General features: G+C 37.7%; 1 protein-coding gene across 7 annotated transcripts in view; it reads left to right on the top strand.

The window, feature by feature from the left end:
* Positions 1–23,333, top strand: part of chl1b (cell adhesion molecule L1-like b) — a 986,835-nt gene extending 963,502 nt beyond the window's left edge. For 6 of the 7 annotated variants that reach the window (XM_072280601.1, XM_072280605.1, XM_072280603.1 and 3 more), the window contains one exon: positions 20,477–23,333. In XM_072280601.1, coding sequence (XP_072136702.1) covers positions 20,477–20,693 — 217 coding nt within the window. In that variant the 3' untranslated portion in view covers positions 20,694–23,333. The remainder of the gene's footprint in view (positions 1–20,476) is intronic. The other variant, XM_072280607.1, reaches the window with a different exon arrangement.
* The last annotated feature ends 955 nt before the right edge of the window (positions 23,334–24,288 follow it).

Below are 24,288 nucleotides of genomic sequence, written 5' to 3'. Positions count from 1 at the left end.
CACTTCCCTGCCTTCTCCCCATACCCTTCAATGCCCTGGGCAATCAAGAACCTATCTATCTCTGCCTTAAATGCACCCAATGACTTGGCTTCCACAGCCATTCATGGCAATAAATTCCACAGATTTACCACCTGCTGACTATAGTAATTTCTCTGCATCTCTGTTCTAAATGGACGTCCTTCAATCCCGAAGTTGTGCCCTCTTGTCCTAGACCACCTTACCATGGGAAGTAACTTTGCCATACCTAATCTATTCAAGCCTTTTAACATTTGGAATGTTTCTATGAGATCTCCCCTCATTCTACTGGAATACAGCCCAAGAACTGCCAGACGTACCTCATACAGTAACCCGTTCTTTCCTGGAATCATTCTCATGAATCTTCTCCGAACCCTCTCCAATGTCAGTATATCCTTTCTAAAATAAGGTGCCCAAAACGGCACACAATACTCCAAGTGTTGTTTCACGAGTGCCTTATAGAGCCTCAACATCACATCCCTGCTCTTATATAGTTAGGATAATGCTATCAGCTATTAATGAATTGGAGGAATGAGGACTCAGTGGGGGTTTAAATTTTCAACTTTTCTGTTGTAAAAATTCAAGTTATTTCACCTTCAGTTGATCTCAAGTTGTATGGTATAACTCTTTAAAATTCAGTCAGTGATAGAGTTTCTGGGTATGTGGATGGGCACAAGGTTAACATGGAAGGTGCATGTGAATAAAAATCTTGAGAAGTGTAAAATAAGGCCCTTAATGTGCTGAGGTGCTTAGTTGGGTGTGACTGGGGTGTGAGTAGGAGGTCACTTAAGAAAATGTATATTTCTTTGATCAGATGCGTCTTTAATTATGAATGTATTGCTTATGTGTCAGTAAATAAAGTTTAAGTGCAAGCTTTGAGATTATGTTATAGTGTTATTAAATCATCCCCAATTTCATCATTACTGGTAGAAATGGGTGCAGTACCTTTACATCTATGCAGGTTACAGTTAGCAATGGTTTATTGGGTTAACGTAAGAGGACATAAAGTTGGTCTTCCACTATCATCATCATTAGTCGCGTGTTGGGAGCACTGTATTCATAAGGGCTTCAGTTTTAGGTGGATGGGAACTGGATGGGCTCAAAATCTTGGGTTGTTTAAAGTGGACTTCCCCATGGTTTTGCCCTTTGCCTGTGGTTCATTTGAGCCTTCAAGAAAAGATCAAGATGAAGAGTGTTTGTATATCAGCAGTACAGGAATTTCAGCAATATATGCAGGGCAGATATTATAGATTCATACGTATCTGCACAAATGGCTCAAATGCTCCATGACAGCTCATTCAGGTGTTTCTGTTTGTGTTCCAAAGTTCAGGTAATTATTAAGAAAAGATTATCATGCAAAGTATCAGTACTCATGTCTGAGATGGTTGCTATCATTTTAGCCGAGGTCGAAAAGGTATGCCCTGATTATGTTCTTCTGTGCCCTGATTCATTCTCGGTCTTGTAATCTATTTAAAGAGGTATTTCAAATTGATCACATTTGATGGGGAAAAGTTGCTGGACTGGATTAATTTAAGTTATATGTTCGAGTCTATGTGCCATCCTCTCTGAGATGTTTTCAATGCCAGAAGTTTGGTCATGTAGCAGCGGTGTGAAAGGGTAAAAAGCACTGATGTAGATGTGGTGGAGAACATGATTATGGCAACTGTGCAGAAGGCATTTGGATAAAGTTAGCAACTGTGGAGAGGAACATAGCTCTGCTTATGCAGGATATCCTGTATCTAATAAAGCTGTGGAAGTGCAGTGTGTTCAGGTGGGAAGGGGCACATCATATGCATAGGGCTCTGGAGAAAGTACAGACGACAATGTCAATGGGACCTATTATAGGCATCCATTAGTCTCGTGAGACCATGGATTTGTGCCTTGGAAGGTTTCCAGGGCGCAGGCCTGGGCAAGGTTGTATGGAAGACCGGCAGATGCCCATGCTGCAATCCCCTCTTGTTGTCCAAGGGAAGGGCACTAGGGCCAATACAGCTTGGCACTGGTGTCATCGCAGAGCAGTGTGTGGTTAAGTGCCTTGCTCAAGGACACAACACGCTGCCTCAGCCGAGGCTCGAACTAGCAACCTTCAGATCACTAGACCGACACCTTAACCACTTGGCCACGCGCCAACTATAGGACCTATTAATATCTAGTTTAAAGACAGTGTGTAAAGTGCATGATTGTTTGTCACTTTCATGGCAGATGTGATAAATTATACAGCACAAACTACAAATGTTTGTAAAAGCAGGACAGAGAAAGATTATGTTGAAAGCTCAAGAAAATCATCTAGAGATGAAAGACTTGACTAGAAGTTTTTGCATGTTTTTTAATCTATTCAATATACATAATTGATTTATTTGTTTATTATTATTTTTATTTTATGTATTATTATTATTATTGTTTTCTCTGACAGATTATGTGTTACATTGAACTGCTGCTGCTCAGTTAACAAATTTCATGTCACATGCTGGTGATAATAAGCCTGATTCTGAATTAATGATTAAGGGGTAAATAATGTTCAGAATTCAAGGAAGGGTTGATAGTTTTTTTTTCCTTTTTTTCTTTTTTTCTGCTTTTTAGTCTTACAATAGAATGCTAATAGATTGTTAGCTAATGATTTTGGGATTTTAATGCTCATAGTTCTATGTGGAGTTGTAGTGACACAATGTGAAAGGGATGGTGGGGTTGGGGAAGACTTTCGAGAAGGAAGGTATTTGGTGTGCTTGAATGATTCTCAGTAGGTGGCGGTAATGCACCTTACATTGGTCTGCCAACCGCCAGTAAACATTACTAGAAGAAGAAGCTGGAACCAACTAAATTGGAATGATATTGTTCCCAACATTGTAGTAGAGCTAAGTCTAATGTCTACTCTCCCTGTGCTAAACAGGAACTCAAGTAAACTCACATATACTAGATATAGAATATGGCAACCCAAACTTAGGGACTTTAAACTTGAGGAGTATCTGAAATCCATGTGGGGCATACATTGAGCCAGGTCAGGAGGAACCAGAGTCTAGAAGCTTCACACTATATTTCTGTACTGAAAATAATGGTAAAGAACATCACCTTGTAGGAATCCGGTTTTGAACATACCTTTGGCTCTTTAAAAATGTACCATAATTCTGTAGACAAAACAACTCATGGGCATTTGTGTCCATTCTCACACTAATCTCACCTGATGTGAACTCTGCTGAAAGTGTGCAGGAAGGAGAACAGGAATAGCCAGAAGTCATGGTCCACTTTGGAATCAATGAATTGGCATTAAAAACAGGACCTAAGATGTAGCAGTCTCCGAATTGGTCTCAGGGAAATGCATTGGTAAATACATTTTTAAAATACTTGCATATTTTCAGTATTTTTCTGGAGAAATGAAGTCATTTGATTCAAAGTGCATTAAATGCAACCAAGTAACGAGAAGGAAAATAAGCAAGAACTTTGCAAATGAAGTACTAAAACATGCAAGAACTACACTATAGCGATAGTTAAAGTCTTTAATGATCCTAAAATAGGCTGGCTTAATAAAAATGTTTATGATAGAAGTGGGAGTGATTCTTGAATTGTGTACTTTCAGCACAACAAGAAAGGAAGCAATGTTTAGTCTAATTTTGAGCAATTAATTGGAGAATGTTTCAGTAGGAGATCATTTGAGGAACAGAGTTGAAAATATTTTTTTGATAACAGCTGTTTGAGGTCATCCCTTGATCACATTAATTGTCTCCTCCTTTGAAAGTGAGCAGTGTTCAACTAAGAGAGAGGTGAAGCATGATATTGGAGAACTAGTTAGGAAAGTTATGTAAATGGTATTGAGAAAATGGATATTTTGTAGATTTTTTTAAAAACATCTACAATAGCTTTTAGCACTGTGGATGGTCAGTGACAGTGGGACTCTTGATGTCTGGGGAGGTAGGGATTCAGCTGCTATTTTGCATGGACAAAGTTCTTTCATGGGCAGCCTAGACAAACATTTTCCCTCTCCTGTCTACTTGACTTTATTGTCGCCAAACAATTGATACTAGAGCGTACAATCATCTCAGCGATATTTGACTCTGCGTTTCATGCTCCCTGGAGTACAAATCAATAGTAAATATTAAAAATTTAAATTATAAATCATAAATAGAAAATAGAAAAGAGAAAGTAAGGTAGTGCAAAAAAAAACCGAGAGGCAGATCTGGATGTTTGGAGGGTACGGCCCAGATCCGGGTCAGGTTCCATTCAGCAGTCTTATCACAGTTGGAAAGAAGCTGTTCCCAAATCTGGGCGTACAAGTCTTCAAGCTCCTGAGCCTTCTCCTGGAGGGAAGAAGGACGAAAAGTATGTTGGCTGGGTGGGTCGTGTCCTTGATTATCCTGGCGGCACTGCTCCAACAGCGTGTGGTGTAAAGTGAGTCCAAGAACGGAAGATTGGTTTGTGTGATGTGCTGGGCTCTGGTCATGATCTTTGGAAGCTTCATCCAGTCTTGGACAGGACAACTTCCATACCAGTTTGTGATGCACCCTACAAGAATGCTTTCTACAGTGCATCTATAAAAATTACAAATATAAAAATGGGGTCATGCGGCCCGCTACTCCTTCTGAAGACAGCAACCAATTCCTTCATCTTGCTGACATTGAGGGATAGGTTATTGTCTTCGCACCATGTCACCAGGTTCTTAATTTCCTCTCTGTACTCAAACTCATCATTACCCGAGATTTGGCCTACAAGTGTTGTGTCATCAGCAAACTTATATATTGAGTTCGATGGAAACTTGGCTACACAATTATGGGTGTACAGTGAGTACAGCAGGGGGCTGAGTACACAGCCTTGTGGGACACCAGTGCTCAGAGTGATTGTAGAGGAGAGCTTGTCCCCTATTTTTATAGCCTGGGTCCTGTCTGTGAGTAAGTTGAAGATCAAGCTACAGATCTGAGTGCTAAAGCCCAGGTTCCAGAGCTTAGGAATCAGTTTATCTGGAATGATCTCCATCTCATTTAACAGCTGCTCATGCTCCTGCTCCTGAGCAACGTTCTGAAGAGTTGGCAGCAAAGGCTGCTCACTCATGATGGTGCTCAATGTGCACCAGGCCACCTCAAATAAAGCCCTGTTGTGTGATGGGTCTCTCTGGACCCATCCAGGCATGGAGCAGTTTTCAAACATGCTTGTGGGCTCCTCTGTTCAATTCTGTGTAACGTGAGGTCTATTATTATATGCATTTTACTCCCATCAGCAGTGCCACATTTTGTGAATTGTGCAAGCTGTGGAATAAAGGAGTGAGGATTTGAATGGGAATAAGTCATCAGGGCCTCCAGATTGTGCCTGATAATTGGTGCCAGGCTGCATATTATAATTTGCCATCTCCTTCAGCAATCCGCAAAGATTTCTGGAATGACCGCTGGTTCCAGGCACAAGATGCCTCTGCCTTAAGAGGTGAAGGCTGCCTTTAATAAGCACAAATTGCCTTGCACTGATACCAACCATTCTGATATCCATCCCCTGTTGATGCAACAAGGTGATCAACGGTGCACTTTGCAATGCTGGATGCTAAAATTATAGAAAATGGATGGACAGCACAAATTTTGTGCATTGCTTTCACGAATTTGAATAGGTACGGTTTTAATCTGCCACATCGCTTCCACGCCAATTCAATTTTGGCCCCTCATTTTGATCGCACTTAATTTTCCTTCACCATTTTTTAAACTGTCTGCATGGGACAGAACATTCAATCAAATAAAGCTAACATTTCATCTCTCAATGATCAATGATAATCACGATCATCTTTGCTATTTATCAATATTCTCCTGCTACCATGACAGCCTGGATCTATGACTGCAGAAATAAATGACATTTCTCACTAAATGCTACATCTTTAACATGTATAGATCTTGATTTTGATGTTATCTTCATGACTGCATCTTAGTTACAGTGTAGCAAAAAAGGGAAAATCGATTCAACACATACAGTTTTATTGATTCAAAGCATTAAACTACTTTTGCAGTGGTGACTTGATTAACACAGAAAAGAATGCAGTGTTTTTTTTTAGACAAAGGTACCTGGCATAAGGAACTTAGGAAAAAATAAATGTAATATGTGCCCTGCTTGATTCCCGCAGCCTAGATCAGGAGTGAGGTACTAGTTTCAGACACCAGTATCTTCTTTGAAATCTAGCCAAGTCCAGATTCCTAATTAGAACTTGTGTTATGTGTAAATTAGAATTTAGAACCTGTTTCAATACAGCAGTGAAATAGGAAACAAAAGCAGAACATGTGGATGGGGTACTTCACCCAGTTTTGTGTTAAGCATGTGTTACTAATTTTTTTCTACCATAATCATAACCCTTCAAATGAATCATGAAGGATGAATGTATGTTTTTAATAAATTTCTTATTTAGTCTATGGTTACCTACCGCTTCCACTTCATTCCAACTAACTCATCATGCCTCGGGAAGTACCTGAGTACTCCCAGCATTTCAGCCCCATCCAAGCAGTGCATCAGTTAAATGGACATTTGCCAAAAGGAAGGACGTTTTTGGTACTATTTTGAGTTATCCCTGTCACACCAGTATGAACTACCATTACATGAAACAACTGGCAATTTATTTCATTTTACAGTTTGTGAAGATCTTTATTTGTCCCAGATCTTAAAACTGATAGCTAATTTAAATTTGACTTACTCCTGCAGTATTGTTCCCAATATAACCAAACAAGCTCTGCACCGGACAGTCCAACTCACATGACAGAAAATGCGAAGTTTAAATTTGTTTCTATTTTCCCATTTTACTAGATACCTGTACACCTGCAGCAAATTAAAGAATTAATGTAATATTAAAGAAGTTTAAGGAGAAAGTTGTGTTTTATCTTGGTAATAATATTACAATCCATTAGGTATTTAATAGCAGGTTAACTAGTCTGAGTTTTGACTTGGTGTGCAAGAAATGCTTATTTAGCTTTGGGAGTTACTTTAGGGAAATGGAACAATATCCTTGAGCATCTAAAATAGATTGCAACGTCAAACCGCATTTCACGACATTTAATAGTTGGAGCACAGACATGCGCTTGAGTTGACCAATGATTAAATTGTTTAGATAAAAAGCCTAGGTTGTAAAGCTTCCTTTTCTCAATGTCATTGAAACTTTTATTTTTATTCTTTATCTAAATGTAAAATAAAAAATATTGATCACCTTGTGTATCAATTTTCAACTGAAAGGTTATCATGGTTATTTCCTGAGTTGTGTCTTAATCAGCTATGGTTATTTCCAGTTAAATTGTGTCAGATAGTGACTACTCCTGACCTGTAGCGATTGTTAATTATGCATTCAATCTTATCAGGAAAAATGAGCAGAAAGATTGACAGAAATATATTTGGATTGAAATGTCTCTTACAGTTGATCATCGTGCCACATCAGAGTAATTATCCATCTGATCTGATATTCAATTGCTTTCTGCCTTTTTCATTCATTCACATGGAAACCAAGGTGTTGAAGTGGAATTCAAAAGAATCGTATGCTTCTCTCTGTTTCATATCTCATGTTACTTCCTTGGCCAATATGGCCAATATAATTAATTTACCATTCAACCTCAATACTATCTGTAGAATGTTGCTATGTGCACAATTAATTTGTGTGTTGTGAAGTATTTTGAAATCTTTGCAACAGCATTCATAAGCAATTGTGGAACCACAATGTTTTTTCCAAACTGAAATTCTGGCTAATTTGCATTTAGGTAACACTCTGGAGGTTAAAAATAAAATCTGGAAAATTGCACAAAGATTACTGACTAATAAAATTTATGTTATACTTGCATTCATGAGAAAAAAATGTATTTGGTAACAGAAAGTCAATTCTCTTAAAATATCCCCTTCATTATGGCAAATAGATGAGCAATCCTTCCCTTATTGATGGGATAATTAACAAGGAAAGCATCCTGTATTATTACATAAATATAAATTATGATACTTTGCAATATTATCTTTTCATTTTATTTCATTTGTTGGAATTTGTCATAATTTTTGACTGAACAATTTTCTTTGCATAGAAAAGTCTTTAAGTTTAATGTAGTATGTACTTTTGTTTTATGCTAACTACATCGGATACAGATCTTTAGAAAGGTAAGTAACAGTATTTACTTGTTGTTGATATGACTTTTAAAATGTTCTTCTTGTTGATCTAAGTTTTTTCTTCATCAAATGTGCTGATACTTGGGTATTGAAGGAATTTCCACACTATTTCCCTCCGTGCAAGCTCTGCAATAATGATGTAAAAACTTAATTTAATTCATTTGCTGGCGGATTATTTAAAATATCATCAACACGTTTTAATCCTTCAATGGTCATAATCTATTCTTTTTATTTCCACAATAAGGCTAGTGATTCCTGACATTTTTTTTCAAATTACTTCAGAAATTTCCTCCAGATTAAAACAAATTTTAACTGCATTAATTATTATTCAGATAGCTAGTCAGATAGAACTTTGGCCAGACCACATTACAATTACTCTGTGCAGTTCTGATCATTGCTTTACAGGGTGGATATGGAGGCTTTGAAAAGGGTGCAGAAGAGGTTCACCAGGATGTTGCCTGGATTGCAAAGTATGAACTGCAAGGAAAGGTTGAATAGCTTGGTTTGTGTTCCAGGGTTGGAGCTTTGGAGGTTCAGATGTGAGCTGGTAGACATATATAACATTATGTAAGGCATAGATAGGGTAGATACTCGGCTTTTTTCCAGTGGTGGAAATGTCAAATGCTAGCAGCAATATTTAGATAAGAGGAGGAAACTTTAAGGGAGATTCACCAGGCAAGTTTTTTTTACCAAGGAGTGGAAAATATCTGGAAGGTGCTATTAGGGGAGGTGTTGCAAGAATACAATTGATATTCAAGAGACATTTACATGAACAGGCAGAGATTGGAGGGATATAGACTATGTGCCGGCAGATAGGATTAGTTTAATGTGGTATCATGGTTGGCACACACGTCATGGGCTGAAGAATCTATTCTTGTTCTGTACTCTTCTCTGTTCTTTGTCAATATGTGAATTATATGTCAGACATATCAAGACTTGGCAATACTATCAACATACAGTACACAAGGTTTATCCTGTGTAATGGACGGCAAATTTGGGATTTCTGTCCCTTCGTATGTGAGCACGTAAATCCCTAAATTGCTGTCAGACAGAGCTGGAATTCAGTGAAATGCTAATAATTTGTGGCAATTCACCACCTATTCCAGGAGTTAATTTAGTAAAAGGTTCTCCACATGTTGAGAAGTTGAAGTGCAGAAAATGTACCCCTAGTTCACCTTTATTATTTTGAAAGAAAAAATAGCTTAGAGGGACTAATTTTGTTAATTTAGATTTATTGAAGTAGTTTTGTATGTGTTAATATGTTTGTTTGTTTAGAATTATAAGTGTGCTTTTAGAAAATTGATATTTTTGGATATTTTAATTCTTGTTTTTGAATGCTTTTCACTCTGTAGCATTCAGAATCTCTCATTTTTTGGCAGGTCAAACCATGTCATGGAACTGTATTAAGCAGGCTATGAAGTTTTTTATCTTAATTTCTGCAAATCTAGTTTTGGACTGTGCATGTAATAGGTTTTTATGGCCTTAGATCCCACTTACTGCAGGTCCTGTAGTGGACGAGCTTTCTCTGCATGTTTCTGCTGAAGAAATTCCATTAATTAAGTGTATTTTACATCAATGTCAGTGACAAGCTAACTATACTCATCATTAACTGGAAGTGTTGCCCCATTGTATTTTCATTAGCCTAAGTTTCATTCCAAATGATGATAGAATGGTACATGCCTTTGACTCAGGTATTGATATTTGCCCTGAAACATACTGTACATTAGAATCAAAACAGCAGAGTAGCCTTGAAGAGACTTATGTACATTTGTACAGGATAACTCATACTTACTGATACATATTTAAGAAAATCATTACCAGATGTAGGTCCCTCAAACCTGCAGTGTCATTCAACAAGATTATGGGTTTGTGCCATTTTCTGACACACTCTACATTTCCTTTGATTCCTCTAGTATCCAGAAATCTATGGATCTATGGATCTCTGGTTGGAATGCAGGAAATGACTAAGTCTTCACAGCTCTTGGGTGAGAGAATGTTGAAGATTTACATCCCTCTGTGAAGAAATTTTTCCTCAGTTCAGTTGTAAATATCCTACACCTTATTTTGATAATGTCTTCCAATTCTAAATTCCCCAGCTATCAGAATCAGCCTCCCCGTTTCTATCCTATTAAATCCTCTGATAATTTCAACATTTCAATACGTTCACCTATTCTTATAAATTCAAAAGGGCAAGGTCTAAACCTCCTGAATTTCTCTGCATAGGGACGGACTATACATCGCAAGACTCAGATTCAGATTCATTTAATTTTCACACATACATTGAAAAATACAGTGAAATGCGTTGTTTGCATTAACGACAACACGAGGATGTGCTGGGAGCAGCATACAAGTGTCACCACAGATTCCAGCAGCAACATAGCATGCCCACAATGCTCAGAAGAAAACAATGCACAACCAGCAGCAAAACAACAACAGGAGAACCAAGCCCCTTTCCTACCTTCCACTCACATGCATGGTCAGTCCTCAAACCCCAAGACTGGCCTACAGCCTCCAGTGGACTTCTGGACTTGTAGACAACAGGCCTTCAACTTCCCCAATGGAATTCAAACTCACGGTGTACGCTGACAGACCGAACCCAGGTGCAGAGGAACTACAGACTCCCATCTAGAGACAGAAACAAGAGTTTATTCATGGAAATTTTAACAGCCCATTGGTGGCTTGATTGAGCAACACCATAAGGGGAATCATTCTCAAAACACAAGGATCCTGCGATAGAGCTGGAAAAGGGAGTCCGCTTTAAATAATCACAGTACACGGAAAACCCGTGCCAATCAAAATGAACTTGACAATTTTAGACAGGAAGCACAAGGCCTTAACGACTTTTGATAAGACAACAATTAACAAATGTGAGAGTAGAACTCATGACACAGACTCATAGACCCAGGTTGAGTCTGATGTATCTTTACTGCACTCTCTCAATAACAAAACATATCACTTTTTGGGTAAGGATACTAAAATTGTATATGGTATTTCAGTCGCAGTCTCAGCAAATTGCAGTATAATTGCCCCAAGACATCCTTAAACCTGTAACCACGTCTACTCACAGTAAAGGTCAACATACCATTTACTGTTCTTCCTGCCAGCTATACCTGCATATGAGCTGTCAGAAACTTACATACACAAAGCAATGTCTCTTTTAACATCGACATTATTAATCTCTCACCATTATAAAATATTCAGTATTTATGTTTTTCCAAACACAGTGAATCCCCTCATATTTTTCCACATTGTACTATATCTGCCAAGCTGATGTTTATTTGCTGAGCTTGTCCATATTTTCTTGATGTCTTTTTATATCCTGATCATCTCTTACATTCCCTTGAGCTATGTGTCACTGACAGAGTTGGAAATGTGATATTTAGCCCCTTAGCTAAAGTATTCATATAGATTGTGGATAATTAGAATCCAATCACAAAGCCCTGTCACATCTGGCGAGGCAGAACCTCCTCTCCTCTCAATTCCTTTGTGTTCTGTCTATTAGCCAACAGTCAGTATGTTCTGGTTTACATGGACCTTTAGCACAGTACTTTATTGAGAGCTACTGAAAGTTCAAATGCCACCTCCTTTGAATTACCCTCAGCAACTCCACTAAAATACATTCTCACAACAGATTAGTCAAATATGGTTTCCATTTTCTCCATGTAAATTTTGACTCTACTCAATCGTTTTATCTTGTATGGTCAAATTGTGGATATTAATGATGAATTACTGGATCCATGCACCAGTCCCTATGGTACTTGACTAGGCAGAGCATGACAAAAAGATCCATCTATTCTCATTGTCTGCATTCCGGTTGGTAACACTCTCTATCTAAATTATAATGTCACTCGCTCAGCCCCACACTCCCAATGCATGCCATATGCTTTCACCTTGTTAACCAACATCCTTTGTCAGAGTTGATTTCAAACCTTCCAAAAATCAAAATACTCCATCCATTGATTCCCACTTATCTGCTGTACTAATCACATACTCAAAGGACTCCAATAGATAAATAAAACATGATTTAACTTTCAGAAATCCATGTTAACTCTGTTTAACCCTTTGATTCTGATGCACTATCAATTACTCCAAAAGACTGGAAGTAGAGTAAATACTGAAAGGCTTTTATTAACAGTAAAATGGACCCACATCCATGCTGAATACCTGTCCTGGACCGAGGGAGGAGCAGTGACACAATCACCTTTATTCAGGGATCTGTGGGAGGAGCCACAGGAACAGTCAGCAGAGGGGCATGTCCAGACAGGTAACCCAGTTACAACCCATAAACATGGTTTACCACAGATTCCTTTCAAGGCTTTCTACTGTTACATCTTTCATTGTTTTCAGTTCCAGCATTATCGCACTAAAATTAGGCTAATTGACCATTAATTTCCCTATTTTCTCACCTTTTAAGATCACACTTCAATTCCAGAACCACTAAAACTTGGAAAATGACAAACAAAGCATTCGCAATCTATAAAGCTGCCTCCTTCAAAACTCTAATATATACAGTAGACAACCAAGGCTTGATGGACTGTTGGATATTGAACCAAATTATACTTCCAGATATCTTTATTTACCTTTAATTTAGATGGTATACAGTGAAGTAGGAATCTGTATGACCCAATGAATCCACAAAGTTTCAAGTAAGCAGTGTGAACAGAACCAGGTAAGTTTCAAGAGAGTGTAAGAACCAGGACCCAATTGAATTTAAAGGGAGTGCATGTATCTGGGCCCTAGTCTGTCACTGAGAGTGCAGGAACTAGGGCCACGATACATGGTGGAGAGTGTTGGAGCAGAAACTCTGGAGTGTGAGAAGGAGCATGGGAACCAGTGTCCCAGTGTGTTAGAGGGACCTATTTAGCCAGATGCTGAATCACCGGGATTTCATGGATAGCCAACTACCACAATTTTACTATACTGTATAACAGAACTGGACAGAAAGGATGTCGGTGGCGTTAAAGACAGAATCTGGTTGAGTAGAGCTAAAATCAGTACTCTGGATGTCACCAGTGAGTGGCAGAGATGCAGGAGAGATGTACAGAGAAATTACAACAAAGTGCAAAAACTAAAAATAATTATAATCGAGGACACTCAGCAGGCCAGACAGCATTTCTGGAAATGAGCATAGCTTGTGTTTTGGGCCTAGACCCTTCTTCCTCAGGACTGGAAAAAAAAATGAGGAGTCAGAGTTAGAAGGTAGGGGGAGAGGAGAAAGAAACATGAGGTGATATGTGATGGGGGAGGAGCACTCCTCCCCCTTTCTTCCATGATCTTCTGTCCTCTCCTATCAGATTCCCCCCTTCTCCAGCCCTGTACCTCTTTCACCAATTAACCCCCCAGTTTCACTTATCACCTTGTGTTTCTTCCTCCCATCCCCCCACCTTCTAACTCAGATTCCTCATCTTTTCTTTTCTCCGGTCCTGATGAAGGGTCTCAGTCAGAATCATTGACTATACTCTTTTCCATAGATGCTGCCTGGCCTGCTGTGTTCCTCCAGCATCTTGTGTGTGTTGCTTCAATTTCCAGCACCTGTAGATTTTCACTTGTTTATAATGGAGGACTACAGTTCTTGCATTTTCTGTGATTTTCCTGCACATTAAGTTCAGAGAACATGAAGAACTTCTGTAACATTTGCAACAGGGCAGGCAGAATCTCTAGGAAGAGGTACAGTTGACGTTTCGAGGTGAGACCCTTCGTCAGGACTAACTGAAAGAAGAGCTAGTAAGAGATTTGAAAGTGGGAGGGGGAGGGATGGAGCCAAGAGCTGGACAGGTGATTGGCTAAAGGGATATGAGAGGATCATGGAACAGGAGGCCTAGGGAGAAAGAAAGGGGGAGGGAGGAAAGCCCAGAGGATGGGCAAGTGGTATAGTGAGGGGCAGTAACTTTTATGTGTGTTGCTTGAAGTTCCAGCATCTGCAGATTTCCTCGTGGTAACATTTGCAATATAATTTTCAAGAGAAGTATGTTCCTGTTCCAATTGCTAGATTTGTACCTGGGGATGTGATAGGTCAACATTTATGAAATAGTGATCATAATGTCATAGGATTTACTAGTGTTGCAGCCAGGGTAAATTGTAACCAAAGTTTGACATGCAAAACTGTTACAGAACAATGAGCTGCCTTTAAGAAGGAGGTGCTTTAGCATCAATTAAGGCACATACCAGAAAAACAGAGGGATAGGAAGATAAAACGAAGTGGGGGTATGTCTGCACAGGTCATTAAGTGTAGTGGTTTGCCAGTCAGGTAATTTAATGAAAGCACTATTATTATACTACTTCACAGTCTTAACACAGAGATGATAATGGCTTCTTTGCTGTAGCTGCCAATTTGGTCCATTTTAATTTACAGGTTTTCAGTCAAAATGAGTGCACAGTCCTTTAGCTCCAGCTGATGGTTAAGAAACCATCATAAAGTTGCGTGGTGTTCCTCACCCTTTGGTCTGACCTTTGGTTCCCTGCTTGTCATTGATTCATTTCCTACATTGGCCCTAATATCATTACACCCTGCTCAACAGATAGCAATAGGCACCAGTGTTTCCCCCCCACGTTAACAGAGCTCTCGGTATCACATCCAGAGGTGTTCAGCTAATGGGGAGTACTGTCTTTGTCCTTTGCGATTCCATTGGAATATTACTTTGGAAAATCACAACTGCTTCAAATCTCATGCTTGGGACAGGGCTTTAAATACTATTCAAAAAGTTAGTTGGGAAATCTGGAATTAAAATGAAGTAGAGGCTGATTTACATTGCATCAGTTTAAGAGCTTTCTATATATCAGCATTTGGAATGAAGCCTACCTCTCGAACCACACCTCTCTGACCCACACCTCTCTGACCCAACACTACTCCCCTTGGCTCCAAGTGATAAAATAAGCAAAAGAGATACCTGCTGTATCTGACTAGATTATTATCTGTGCCGTTCAAGAAAAAAATAAGGATATCAGTGAAAGACACAAACTCATCATCAATGGAACAAATGATCATGAAATGCAAACACACTAAACACTAAAAATAGCATTATATGTTTATTATGGCCATATTAAAGTAAACCATCATATCCAGAGGCTTAAAAATGAATTGTGGAGAAGCTTACATTGTATCCTGGTTACGATACACTTTGCATATTGAGCACAATTCTGATCATTTCATCAAGGCTGTAAAGACAATAAATAGGATGGAAAACAAAAGATTTTCAAGAAATGCAAGGTAAAGCTTGCGAGGAAAGGATGATCATCAGTCTGAGTTTTATTACTCTAGAAAAGGGAAGCCTGAGGAGAGATGAAAATAGTGGATTTCAAAATTATGAAATATTTTATTCCCCACCAGCACAGAATGTTTTCACTGGTGGGAAAATCAAAATCAAAGGCCAACAATATAAAACAGTCACCAAGGAATTAAGTAGAGAATTCAAAGCGAATCTCTACCTAGAGAGTGATGTGAATATTGAATTCCACAAAGGAAATTATATATTCTGTGATCAACAGACTCAATTTCAAGGACTCTTTACAACTCATATCCTCAGTATTACTTATATATACGCACTTGGTCTCCTTTTGCACATTGGCATTTTTCAGTCTTTATCTGTTTATATAGAGATTTTTGTAAAATTCTAGTGTATTTCTTTTTTCCCTGTATTTGCTTTCAGGAAAATAAATCTCAAATTGTTATATGGTAACATACACGTACTTTGAAAATAGATTTCCTTTTAAATTTGAGGTGCATTTAATATGCAGTCAAATGAATACAGGGCTGTGATTATAGAGTTAGTTGAGGAAAATCTGGAGGAGCCTCAAGTTGGATATAAATGCAAGAATGTGTTGAATGTCCTGTATCAGAGCTATATATTCTATGTGGTGCACGCTTAACACCCTATCTTCACCACCAGCTGGATGTATTGCAGCAGAAAAGCTCAGTGGATGGCATCTCTGATTAATGAGACATTGTTTACAGAACAAGAATTGTTTTCATTGGGGAAAATGTGATAGAAGAGGTTAATTTCTCTACTTTTGAGATTATTGTTAGGAATGTTGATAACGTAAAGAATGAGCAGTTGCCAGTGTATGAGCCAAGACCTATACTATGTGATACTTTTACACCCAATCCTTCATTTTTAAACTAACCAACCTGCATAGTTGTAAGGCACTCATTTAACCTGGACCTGTCTCATGATTGTTAGAGCAAATGAAATCCATGCAACAACTGTAAAACCACTGGCCAAAAGAATGCCTAACAATGGACAGAGAAGTTTTAGATTTTTTTTCCGCTGGTAGAACCGTACTTGTCCAGTGCTAATGTTAAGAATTAAACTCTGCTCTGCACAACTGGTTTTATTCATAGTGATTAGTGGATGTTTTGTCTTGTGATGACAAAATTAAAGCTATGATGTGCTGTAAAGCTGATAATGTGAAACATATACTGTTGAAATATATATGCTATTTTCCACAGTTTATATACTGTATCAGTCAATATTCTATTTTCTGTATCAATATAATGTACTGTTTGGTAATATAAATGGACGCTAACAATACTGATGGTAACATAGTCTCCACATCCACTACCTATTTATTTTATTTCAAATTAAGGGACAAGAAAGAGCTGAGATATTTGTGTAGGAAACAGTTGCTGCAGTGGAAACAGTGATGCTGCAATCTCTTATTCACCTTTTATAGATTCAATGGAACAGATTCCCTGCCAAAAGTTGGTCTCCAAGAGTTGAAGACAGTGGAAGCATTAGAGGCATTTTATATCAGGCTCAGTCATCTTGGTCATCAGTTTAACAGAAAAATAAGCTAAAAATTAATACAAATGTTCAAAACTATAAGAGGCAATGGAAGTACATGTATAAAATGAGTATTTAACATGGATTTTAACAGCGATGGAGAGGACATATGGTCCAAGGACTATCAAATTCCACTTCAAAAAAGAGTACCTGGCTAGAATGTTACCAAAGGTTATTAAGATAAATGGAGAATGGGGTAGTCATTTTGATTTTTGCCTTTTAGGAGTCAATTATCGATATAGTATTTTGACATTGGACATCGTCTGTGACAATCCTGTGTGCAGACTTGATTGTCCTCATGATCTGTTGTCTGTCCTGCTACATGTTACAGTTTAGTAAGCTCCATTAGTCTCCTCTCAATTCATATTTGCACCTCTCCCTACTTTCCACTCTGCCTCAGTACTTCTGGCTGCTCACTTTCTGCAACTGTTCCAAGAAATTAAATGTCATTGCAGGCTGTGCACAGGGATTCTTGTTCTGAAGAAATTTCTTGGCTGCAGTGTGATGCAGAGCACAATTCCCTTTATGTAACAATAGGGGTAAAAACCTGAAGCATTGTGTATTATTGGCAGACAAGCAGGTTATGTCCCAGAAATGCTGATAATGTGAAATATATGCTATTGGCATGTATTAAGCTATTTTCCACAGTGTATTGCATATCCTACCTACAGAGCCTACAAAGAGGCACAAATTATCATTAGAGGAGATGATTTATTGTACCAGATGATTTGTTATTACTCAGATCTGCACAGAAACAGCACTTACATTACCTTTGGGATGTTTTGTATAAGATTATATTACTCAGAACAAAAATGTGCAAATCAGATGATGTAAAAATTTGTGACATGTTTAATATAAGAAATCACATCCCTGATGATAACCTGAATTGCTCTTTAAATACAATATTCCACCAGTGACAAAAAGGAAAGCAATTTTTAAAAATACAACAATACAGCACCAGTGGGCAGGCAGGAAAATGATAGATGGTAATGGAGAAAACTCAGAAATTTCATAATTCCGTGCAAGTAAAAAATTATCTCAAAAGCAGATGGGAGCTTGCCAGCCATTCATTCAGAGTCAGCATTGATTTGTTTTATGAAGTGTCTACAAATACAGATGGAAAGGGTAACCAGGTATAGAAATAAACTTATCTAGCTGCCAATACCGACCACCATCAGTTAATGTTAACATCCAATAGATGTAAAGAAAGTAGTATGCAGAAAATATATAAAATGAGTTAAAGTCAACAAAAATATAACCATGCTCAACTATGTGCCTTTGGTCCAGAGAATAATTAGAAGCAGTGAAGCAGCTGGAGTTTTTACTATTTGTACAGGCTTTGTTTTGACACAGCATGCATGTTCAAAGAAGGTAGAGGCGTTGTTCGATCTCATAATGGGAAATAAACCAGAGAAGAAAAGACAAGTAATTGCCAGAGAGTGATAGAAACATAAATGTTTAGCTAATGATTGATAGTGATGCTTAATATAAGTATCAAAATAAGAAATTGGAATAAAAGCCAATTCTGAGGATGGTGCTGGTAGATATAAGCGGCAGAAAAATATTGACTGAATAACTGTGTTCATTGTTTGGGCTCGGCTGGTCTCCACTGGACACAAAGCCGCACAGTATGCAGAAACCATCTACAAGAGTATCACTAATGAATACAATTATGCAAGCAAGTTTTCAAATCGAGAAATCATAAAGCAAGATCATAGAAAAACATAAGTATAAGAGAGCCACTAACAGATCAAAGGAAACATTTTTTAAATGGTACCCTTGAAAGGGAGTGCTCAACACATAAAACTTGTGAGATGTTGGTAGTAGATCGCATTGATGCATTTTGCAGCTCTGATGCATAAAATGGAAAATGAAAATTAGAAGACTTGCAATATGCATGGTAGTGTACAAAATGGTAGCAATTAATGAGATGAGGGGGACTAGTGTGTGGCGTAGTATAGGTAAGTTTAGACCATTTGGGACTGAAGGTGCTACCAAATAAGCATCTTCTGGCTCATCTACAATTTCCTGCAGTTATGGGCAACATTTTCTAATGTTTATTTATTTATTTACTTAGAGGAATACCACAGAACAGGCCCTTCCAGTCCAATAAGCCATGCTGCCCAGCAACCCACCTATATTTTGTAACACTCGCCTAAACACTGGACAACTTACAATGACTAACTAACCTATGACCAGTATGTCTTTAGACTGAGGGAGGAAACTGAAGCACCTGGAGGAAACTCACGTGTTTCACAGGGAGAACGTATGAACTACTCATAGACGCCACCAGAATTGAAATCTACAAAAAGCTGTAATAGCTTTGCACTAACTGCTATGATACTATTCCATCATAATATAATATTGGTAAACTAATATTGCAGTGGGGGTTGAAACTATACAAAGAATGTAGACCAACAGTGATTTTTTTTACATAATCAATTCTATCTTTTGATAAAATTATCAACAATGAAAATGTTAAAATGTTGAGCTGCTTTTTCCCAATCAATATAATCAATACTAGTGCTATACACTTAACCTTTGAAAGAAATTATCATGGACTTGAAATGCCTGACATGGAAGGCAAATTACAAATGCTTCTGATGCCAGGTGATTAGTATTCTCTGATGAAGTATTGAAGGATTATTATAATAGATTATTAATGCCTCAAACAAAGAGTGAAAGACGATAAACACAAGAGTTTCTTCAGATGTTGAAAATCCAGAGCAATAAGCACAAAATGCTAGAGGAACTGATCAGTTCAGGTAGAATCTATGAAAAGGAATAAACAGTCAACCTTCGGGCTAAGACCCTTTACCAGAAGGTAATAGGTGAAGCCAGGTGGGTGGAGAAAGTAAAGGGCTGGAGAAGAAAGGATCTGACTGGAGAGGAGAGTGGACTATGGGAGAAATGGAAGAAGGAGGGGCACTAAGAGGAGGTCATAGGCAGGTGAGGAGAAGCAGTAAGAGGCCAGAGGGGGGAATAGACAGAGAGGGAAGAGGAAGAGGAAAAGATTACCAGAAGGAGAAATCAATGTTCATACCATCAGGTTGGAGGCTACCTAGATGGAATATGCAGTGTTGCCCCTCCACGCAGAGAGTTGCATTGTCATGGCAGAATAGGAGGACATGGACCAACATATTGGAATAGGAATGGGGATAGGAATTTAAATGGTCAGCCATCAGGAAATTCTATTTTTGGTGAATGGAGCGGAGATGCTGAACAAAACAGTTCCCCGATTTACTGTGGGTCTCACCAGTCTAGAGGAAGCCACATCAGGAGCACTGGATACAGTAGATGACCCCAACAGATTTGCAGGTGAAGTGTTGCCTTTCCTGGAAGAACTGTTTGGGGCCCTGGATGAAGGAGAGGGACAAGGTGAATGGGCAGGTGTAGCATTTCGGTTCCTTGTAGGGCTATGTGCCAGGAGGGACAAATAGACAAGGGAATCACAGAGGGAGCAATCCCTGCAGAAAGTGGAGAGATTGTTAAACAGTTCATTTGAAAGAGGCCATGCATCTCAAGAGAATTTATAGCTCACTGTCATCAATATGCTGTGCACTGGTTTTCTGACAGCAGTTTTTTTTTCTCAGTGACAACGAAGATAAACCTTTGAAAGAAAGTCAACAGTCTCTCAATGATGGAGTGAAGCCTACAGGAAGTGATGACAGTTTGGCAGAATATGGAGATGGTGGGTCAGAAGGGGAATTTAATGAAGATGGTTCATTCATTGGACAGTATAGTGGAAATAAAGAGAAAGATGTCGATGGAAATGGAAGTTCGATAGCCACTTCTCCAGTTAAAGCATGAATAACATGTTCATGAACCTCACTTGCCTTCTTAATATATTTGTGATACAACTGAATATTTGGTACATTCGAATTAACTCAGATCGCCAAATGCTTAAGATAAGAGAATAAAATGATCATGGCCCATAAAGAACGCTTAACAGATGTACAATATTTGATAAAATTTGAGATGCAGAGCACATTGGTTGCAGAGGGATATATTGTGCAAAATTCTTTATTCAGAGAAATATATTGTGCAGAGTCCATGTAAAATATAAATCTGTAGGTTCATAACAGAAATGGTTCACAGTTGCTGACAGAAACCCTTGTTGCAATTACCAGATTTAAGTCCTTATTGTTGTGGTTAGTTTGTGGAGTGTGATCCTATATACTCAGAAATTAAGAACCTGCAGAACTATAATTACTTTAAGAGACCAACACCAGTTTTGTTGACGCCTCTTACTGCAAGAATGTGGCAGCTGAAGGGACAAGAAATTGTATTCCTGTTTTTTTTTTAATTGAGTAGTACACTTTTCAATGTAATATAGTTGCACTTTTTCAACTGTCTGAAATTTTCATGTCAACTTGAAGTGACAATTATTTGTGGGAGTCTGATTTGGAAATCCAAATGATTGTTGCAGGCAAGCTTGGAACAATGAAGTTCTACTGTTCAAGTAATCAGCTGACACCTATGGTGCAGTTGAGGTGTCAGGACCATACGTCATTGTACATGTTAAGCCACCATTAGATTTGCACAAGGCCCTTGTGTATTTCTTCACACGAGTTCTTCTCCCAATGTTCTGCATTTAATGACTGTATTCATTATATGGTATGATTATCAAATCAGAAGACCACAATGTACATTTTGTAATTAGGGACTCATTTAGAATTTCAGAAGGGACTGCTGAAAGATAATTCTCAACAAATTATCAGTGTTTTAAGAAAAATATTCCTTCTACATGTTTTGAATGAAAACCTTGAAGCATTACTTTTTGTTAACAAACTAGATGTATTTAAGAAGTAGCCACATGTGTGAATTTATATTGTGTATAAAACATGTAAAACATAGATTTGTGATGTTGAACTAAATAAACTACATGTCGCCACCCAGAAAATTGGTATACTTTGAAAAGCTGTAGGTTCAATTTTTTTTTATCAGTGAACAATTGTGAAGTAATTGTACTTGTGTTAAAGTTTTTATTATGATAGCTCCTATATGTCTCATTATTGATTCTTGCTTAACAGTGCTGGCAAAGTTTTAATTTGAAAGATTTATCAATTTGCAACATTTTTGTAAAAAGGGAAGATATTTATATCAATTGGAAAGTTTTTTGACATTCTTCTGCAACTATTGAAGTAAACATTTAAGTACTACTTCCAGTAAATGATAATCAAAATCTGAATAAAAGTACATCATATGTTTTAAATTCATATTCTACAGTAGTTTGATTTCTAGAGAAAATGGAATTCAGTCTTGTTGGGAACAAACCTATTTTCATTTGTCTTTTGCAAGTTGTACAGATAGAAAATACACAACTTTTTAAAATATGACATCATTTTGAGCTTTGGTTTATACACAGCTATATATAATTTTACCTTTATCAAGATGTTCAATGATAATTAATCAGTTAATTTGTATAGCCACCATCATGACTGCAAATGAACCATTTAATATTTAAAAAAGGCTGACTTCAATCATGCTAAGCTTTATAAGAAGCCCTGCCCTAATGATTATCTGATTCAATAAAACTACTCCTAATGCAAAGTCACTTCTTGTATTTTCTGTAGTAAGGGAGTAGCTTCTTAATTTGGCCAACTTTTATTTTTGGAATGTTAATAAACCAAAGTATAATGGCTATTATGCACACACCAAAATTATACACACCAAAACCTGATGGCTAACCTTAGTTCTGTATGGCATATTTCATTTTATAATATCTTTGGACTGAAATGCTGCAAGATTAGCAGAAAAGCCAGTATATATATGAACAATTTCTATTGCCAATAATACTGAAGCAAAAAACATGAGAACAGGTTTGTTGCTTTTGAAATAAAATTGAGGACAAGAGTATAATGAATTAAGAACTGACTGCAGTTTTCAGGTTATTTATAAGCTAAATTCTGCAAGTTACAATATAGCTGTTGTCTCTGGTTAAAACTGTCCTTTCAGTAGACCCGGCTTAGTTATTACCATGCAGACCTAATCGTAATCAGTGTTCGTATCATTTCAAGTCCTCTCAAGAGAAAATTTGAAAACTTGTATCAAGTTTAACAGAGAACTTTTCCTAATTTTTATGCTTACTTGGATAGTGCAAATTCCCCTTGGAACAGCTGTTAAATTATTTAACTTTGTAGTGGTGTGGTGTTATCATGAAATAAACGTGCATATATGGTGCTTGCAGTCACTGGTATTAGTTAGAAACTGTTTGTCATACTATTTGATAACATATTAACTATCACCAACAAAAGAATGCAGATATATCCTTCAGGTGATTAAAACATGTCTTTTCATTGAAAGAACCATGTAAGGTTTGCAAACTTCTTTTCTACCTGTGTAACACTCTTGTATTATCTAAAGTCATTTTGGAATGTTTCTGCTACTAATATGTGTTGTGTAAATGACCTTGTGATCTTTCAGAACATGGATGTTTGTCTTATTAAAAATGGAATAACAATGCTTTATGTCTCCTGGTATTTGCACAAACAATCATACTTACATACATTATGGCAGGACCATTTTATTCAAACATGTGTTTTTAGTGGGGGGCCTTATAAAAGGATTGACACTCTCCTAGATGTTTTCTGCAAATGCTAAGGCTCTCCTGGGACCTTTGAAAGACAATATAGCTGACTGAAAGTAAATAAGCCTCTGATGCAGAATTTCTATTTGTTTCACCAGCCAACTCATGCCAATAAAAATTCATAAGGTGCAAGTTTACCCATCACACCACATCTCAAGCCCACTTCACCAGCGTGGTCTTGTAGACGGATATACCATCCTAAATGAATTGAAAATTCTTCCACTTGGATGTTGGGAGTACAAACCAAAACATGTTGGGGGCTAAATTATGCTCTGCAGTATGCCATTTCCAGAATCAGAATCAGGTTTATTATCACCGGCACGTGTCATGAAATTTGTTAACTTAGCAGCAGCAGTTCAATGCAATACATAATATAGAAGAAGTAAATAAATATTATTATTATTATTCTATGCTTCAGACTGTGTTCTATGTCATCCATAATGAGTGTATACTTCCAATGGGACACATACAGGATGCCATTTACAAAATTAATTACCGCTAACCACATGCAAAGAAGTAGGGCATATTATCAATTAACCTATAGCTAATGTCAGTGCTTCAACCTTGGAACCTCAGGTTCCAAACTAAGCCATCTCTTTATCTTACACAGTGGAACTTGATATTAGACAACACAAAGGTGCCATTTATAGAAAGCATGATTAAAAATGTTTGAAAAGTGGTGGATATAGTATTCTACATGCAGATTGCTAAAGTTTTGAGTGCCTTTCTATATTCTTTGGAAGCTTTACGACAACATCAGAAGTTGCAGATGCTGGAACCTGGAGCAACACACAAAGAGGTGAAAGAATTCGCAGC

This window comes from Mobula birostris, chromosome 16, assembly GCF_030028105.1.
Source record: "Mobula birostris isolate sMobBir1 chromosome 16, sMobBir1.hap1, whole genome shotgun sequence".
Classification (NCBI taxonomy): Eukaryota; Metazoa; Chordata; class Chondrichthyes; order Myliobatiformes; family Myliobatidae; genus Mobula; species Mobula birostris.
Note: the sequence above shows the minus strand (reverse complement) of the source record. Positions and strands in the feature narration are given on the sequence as shown.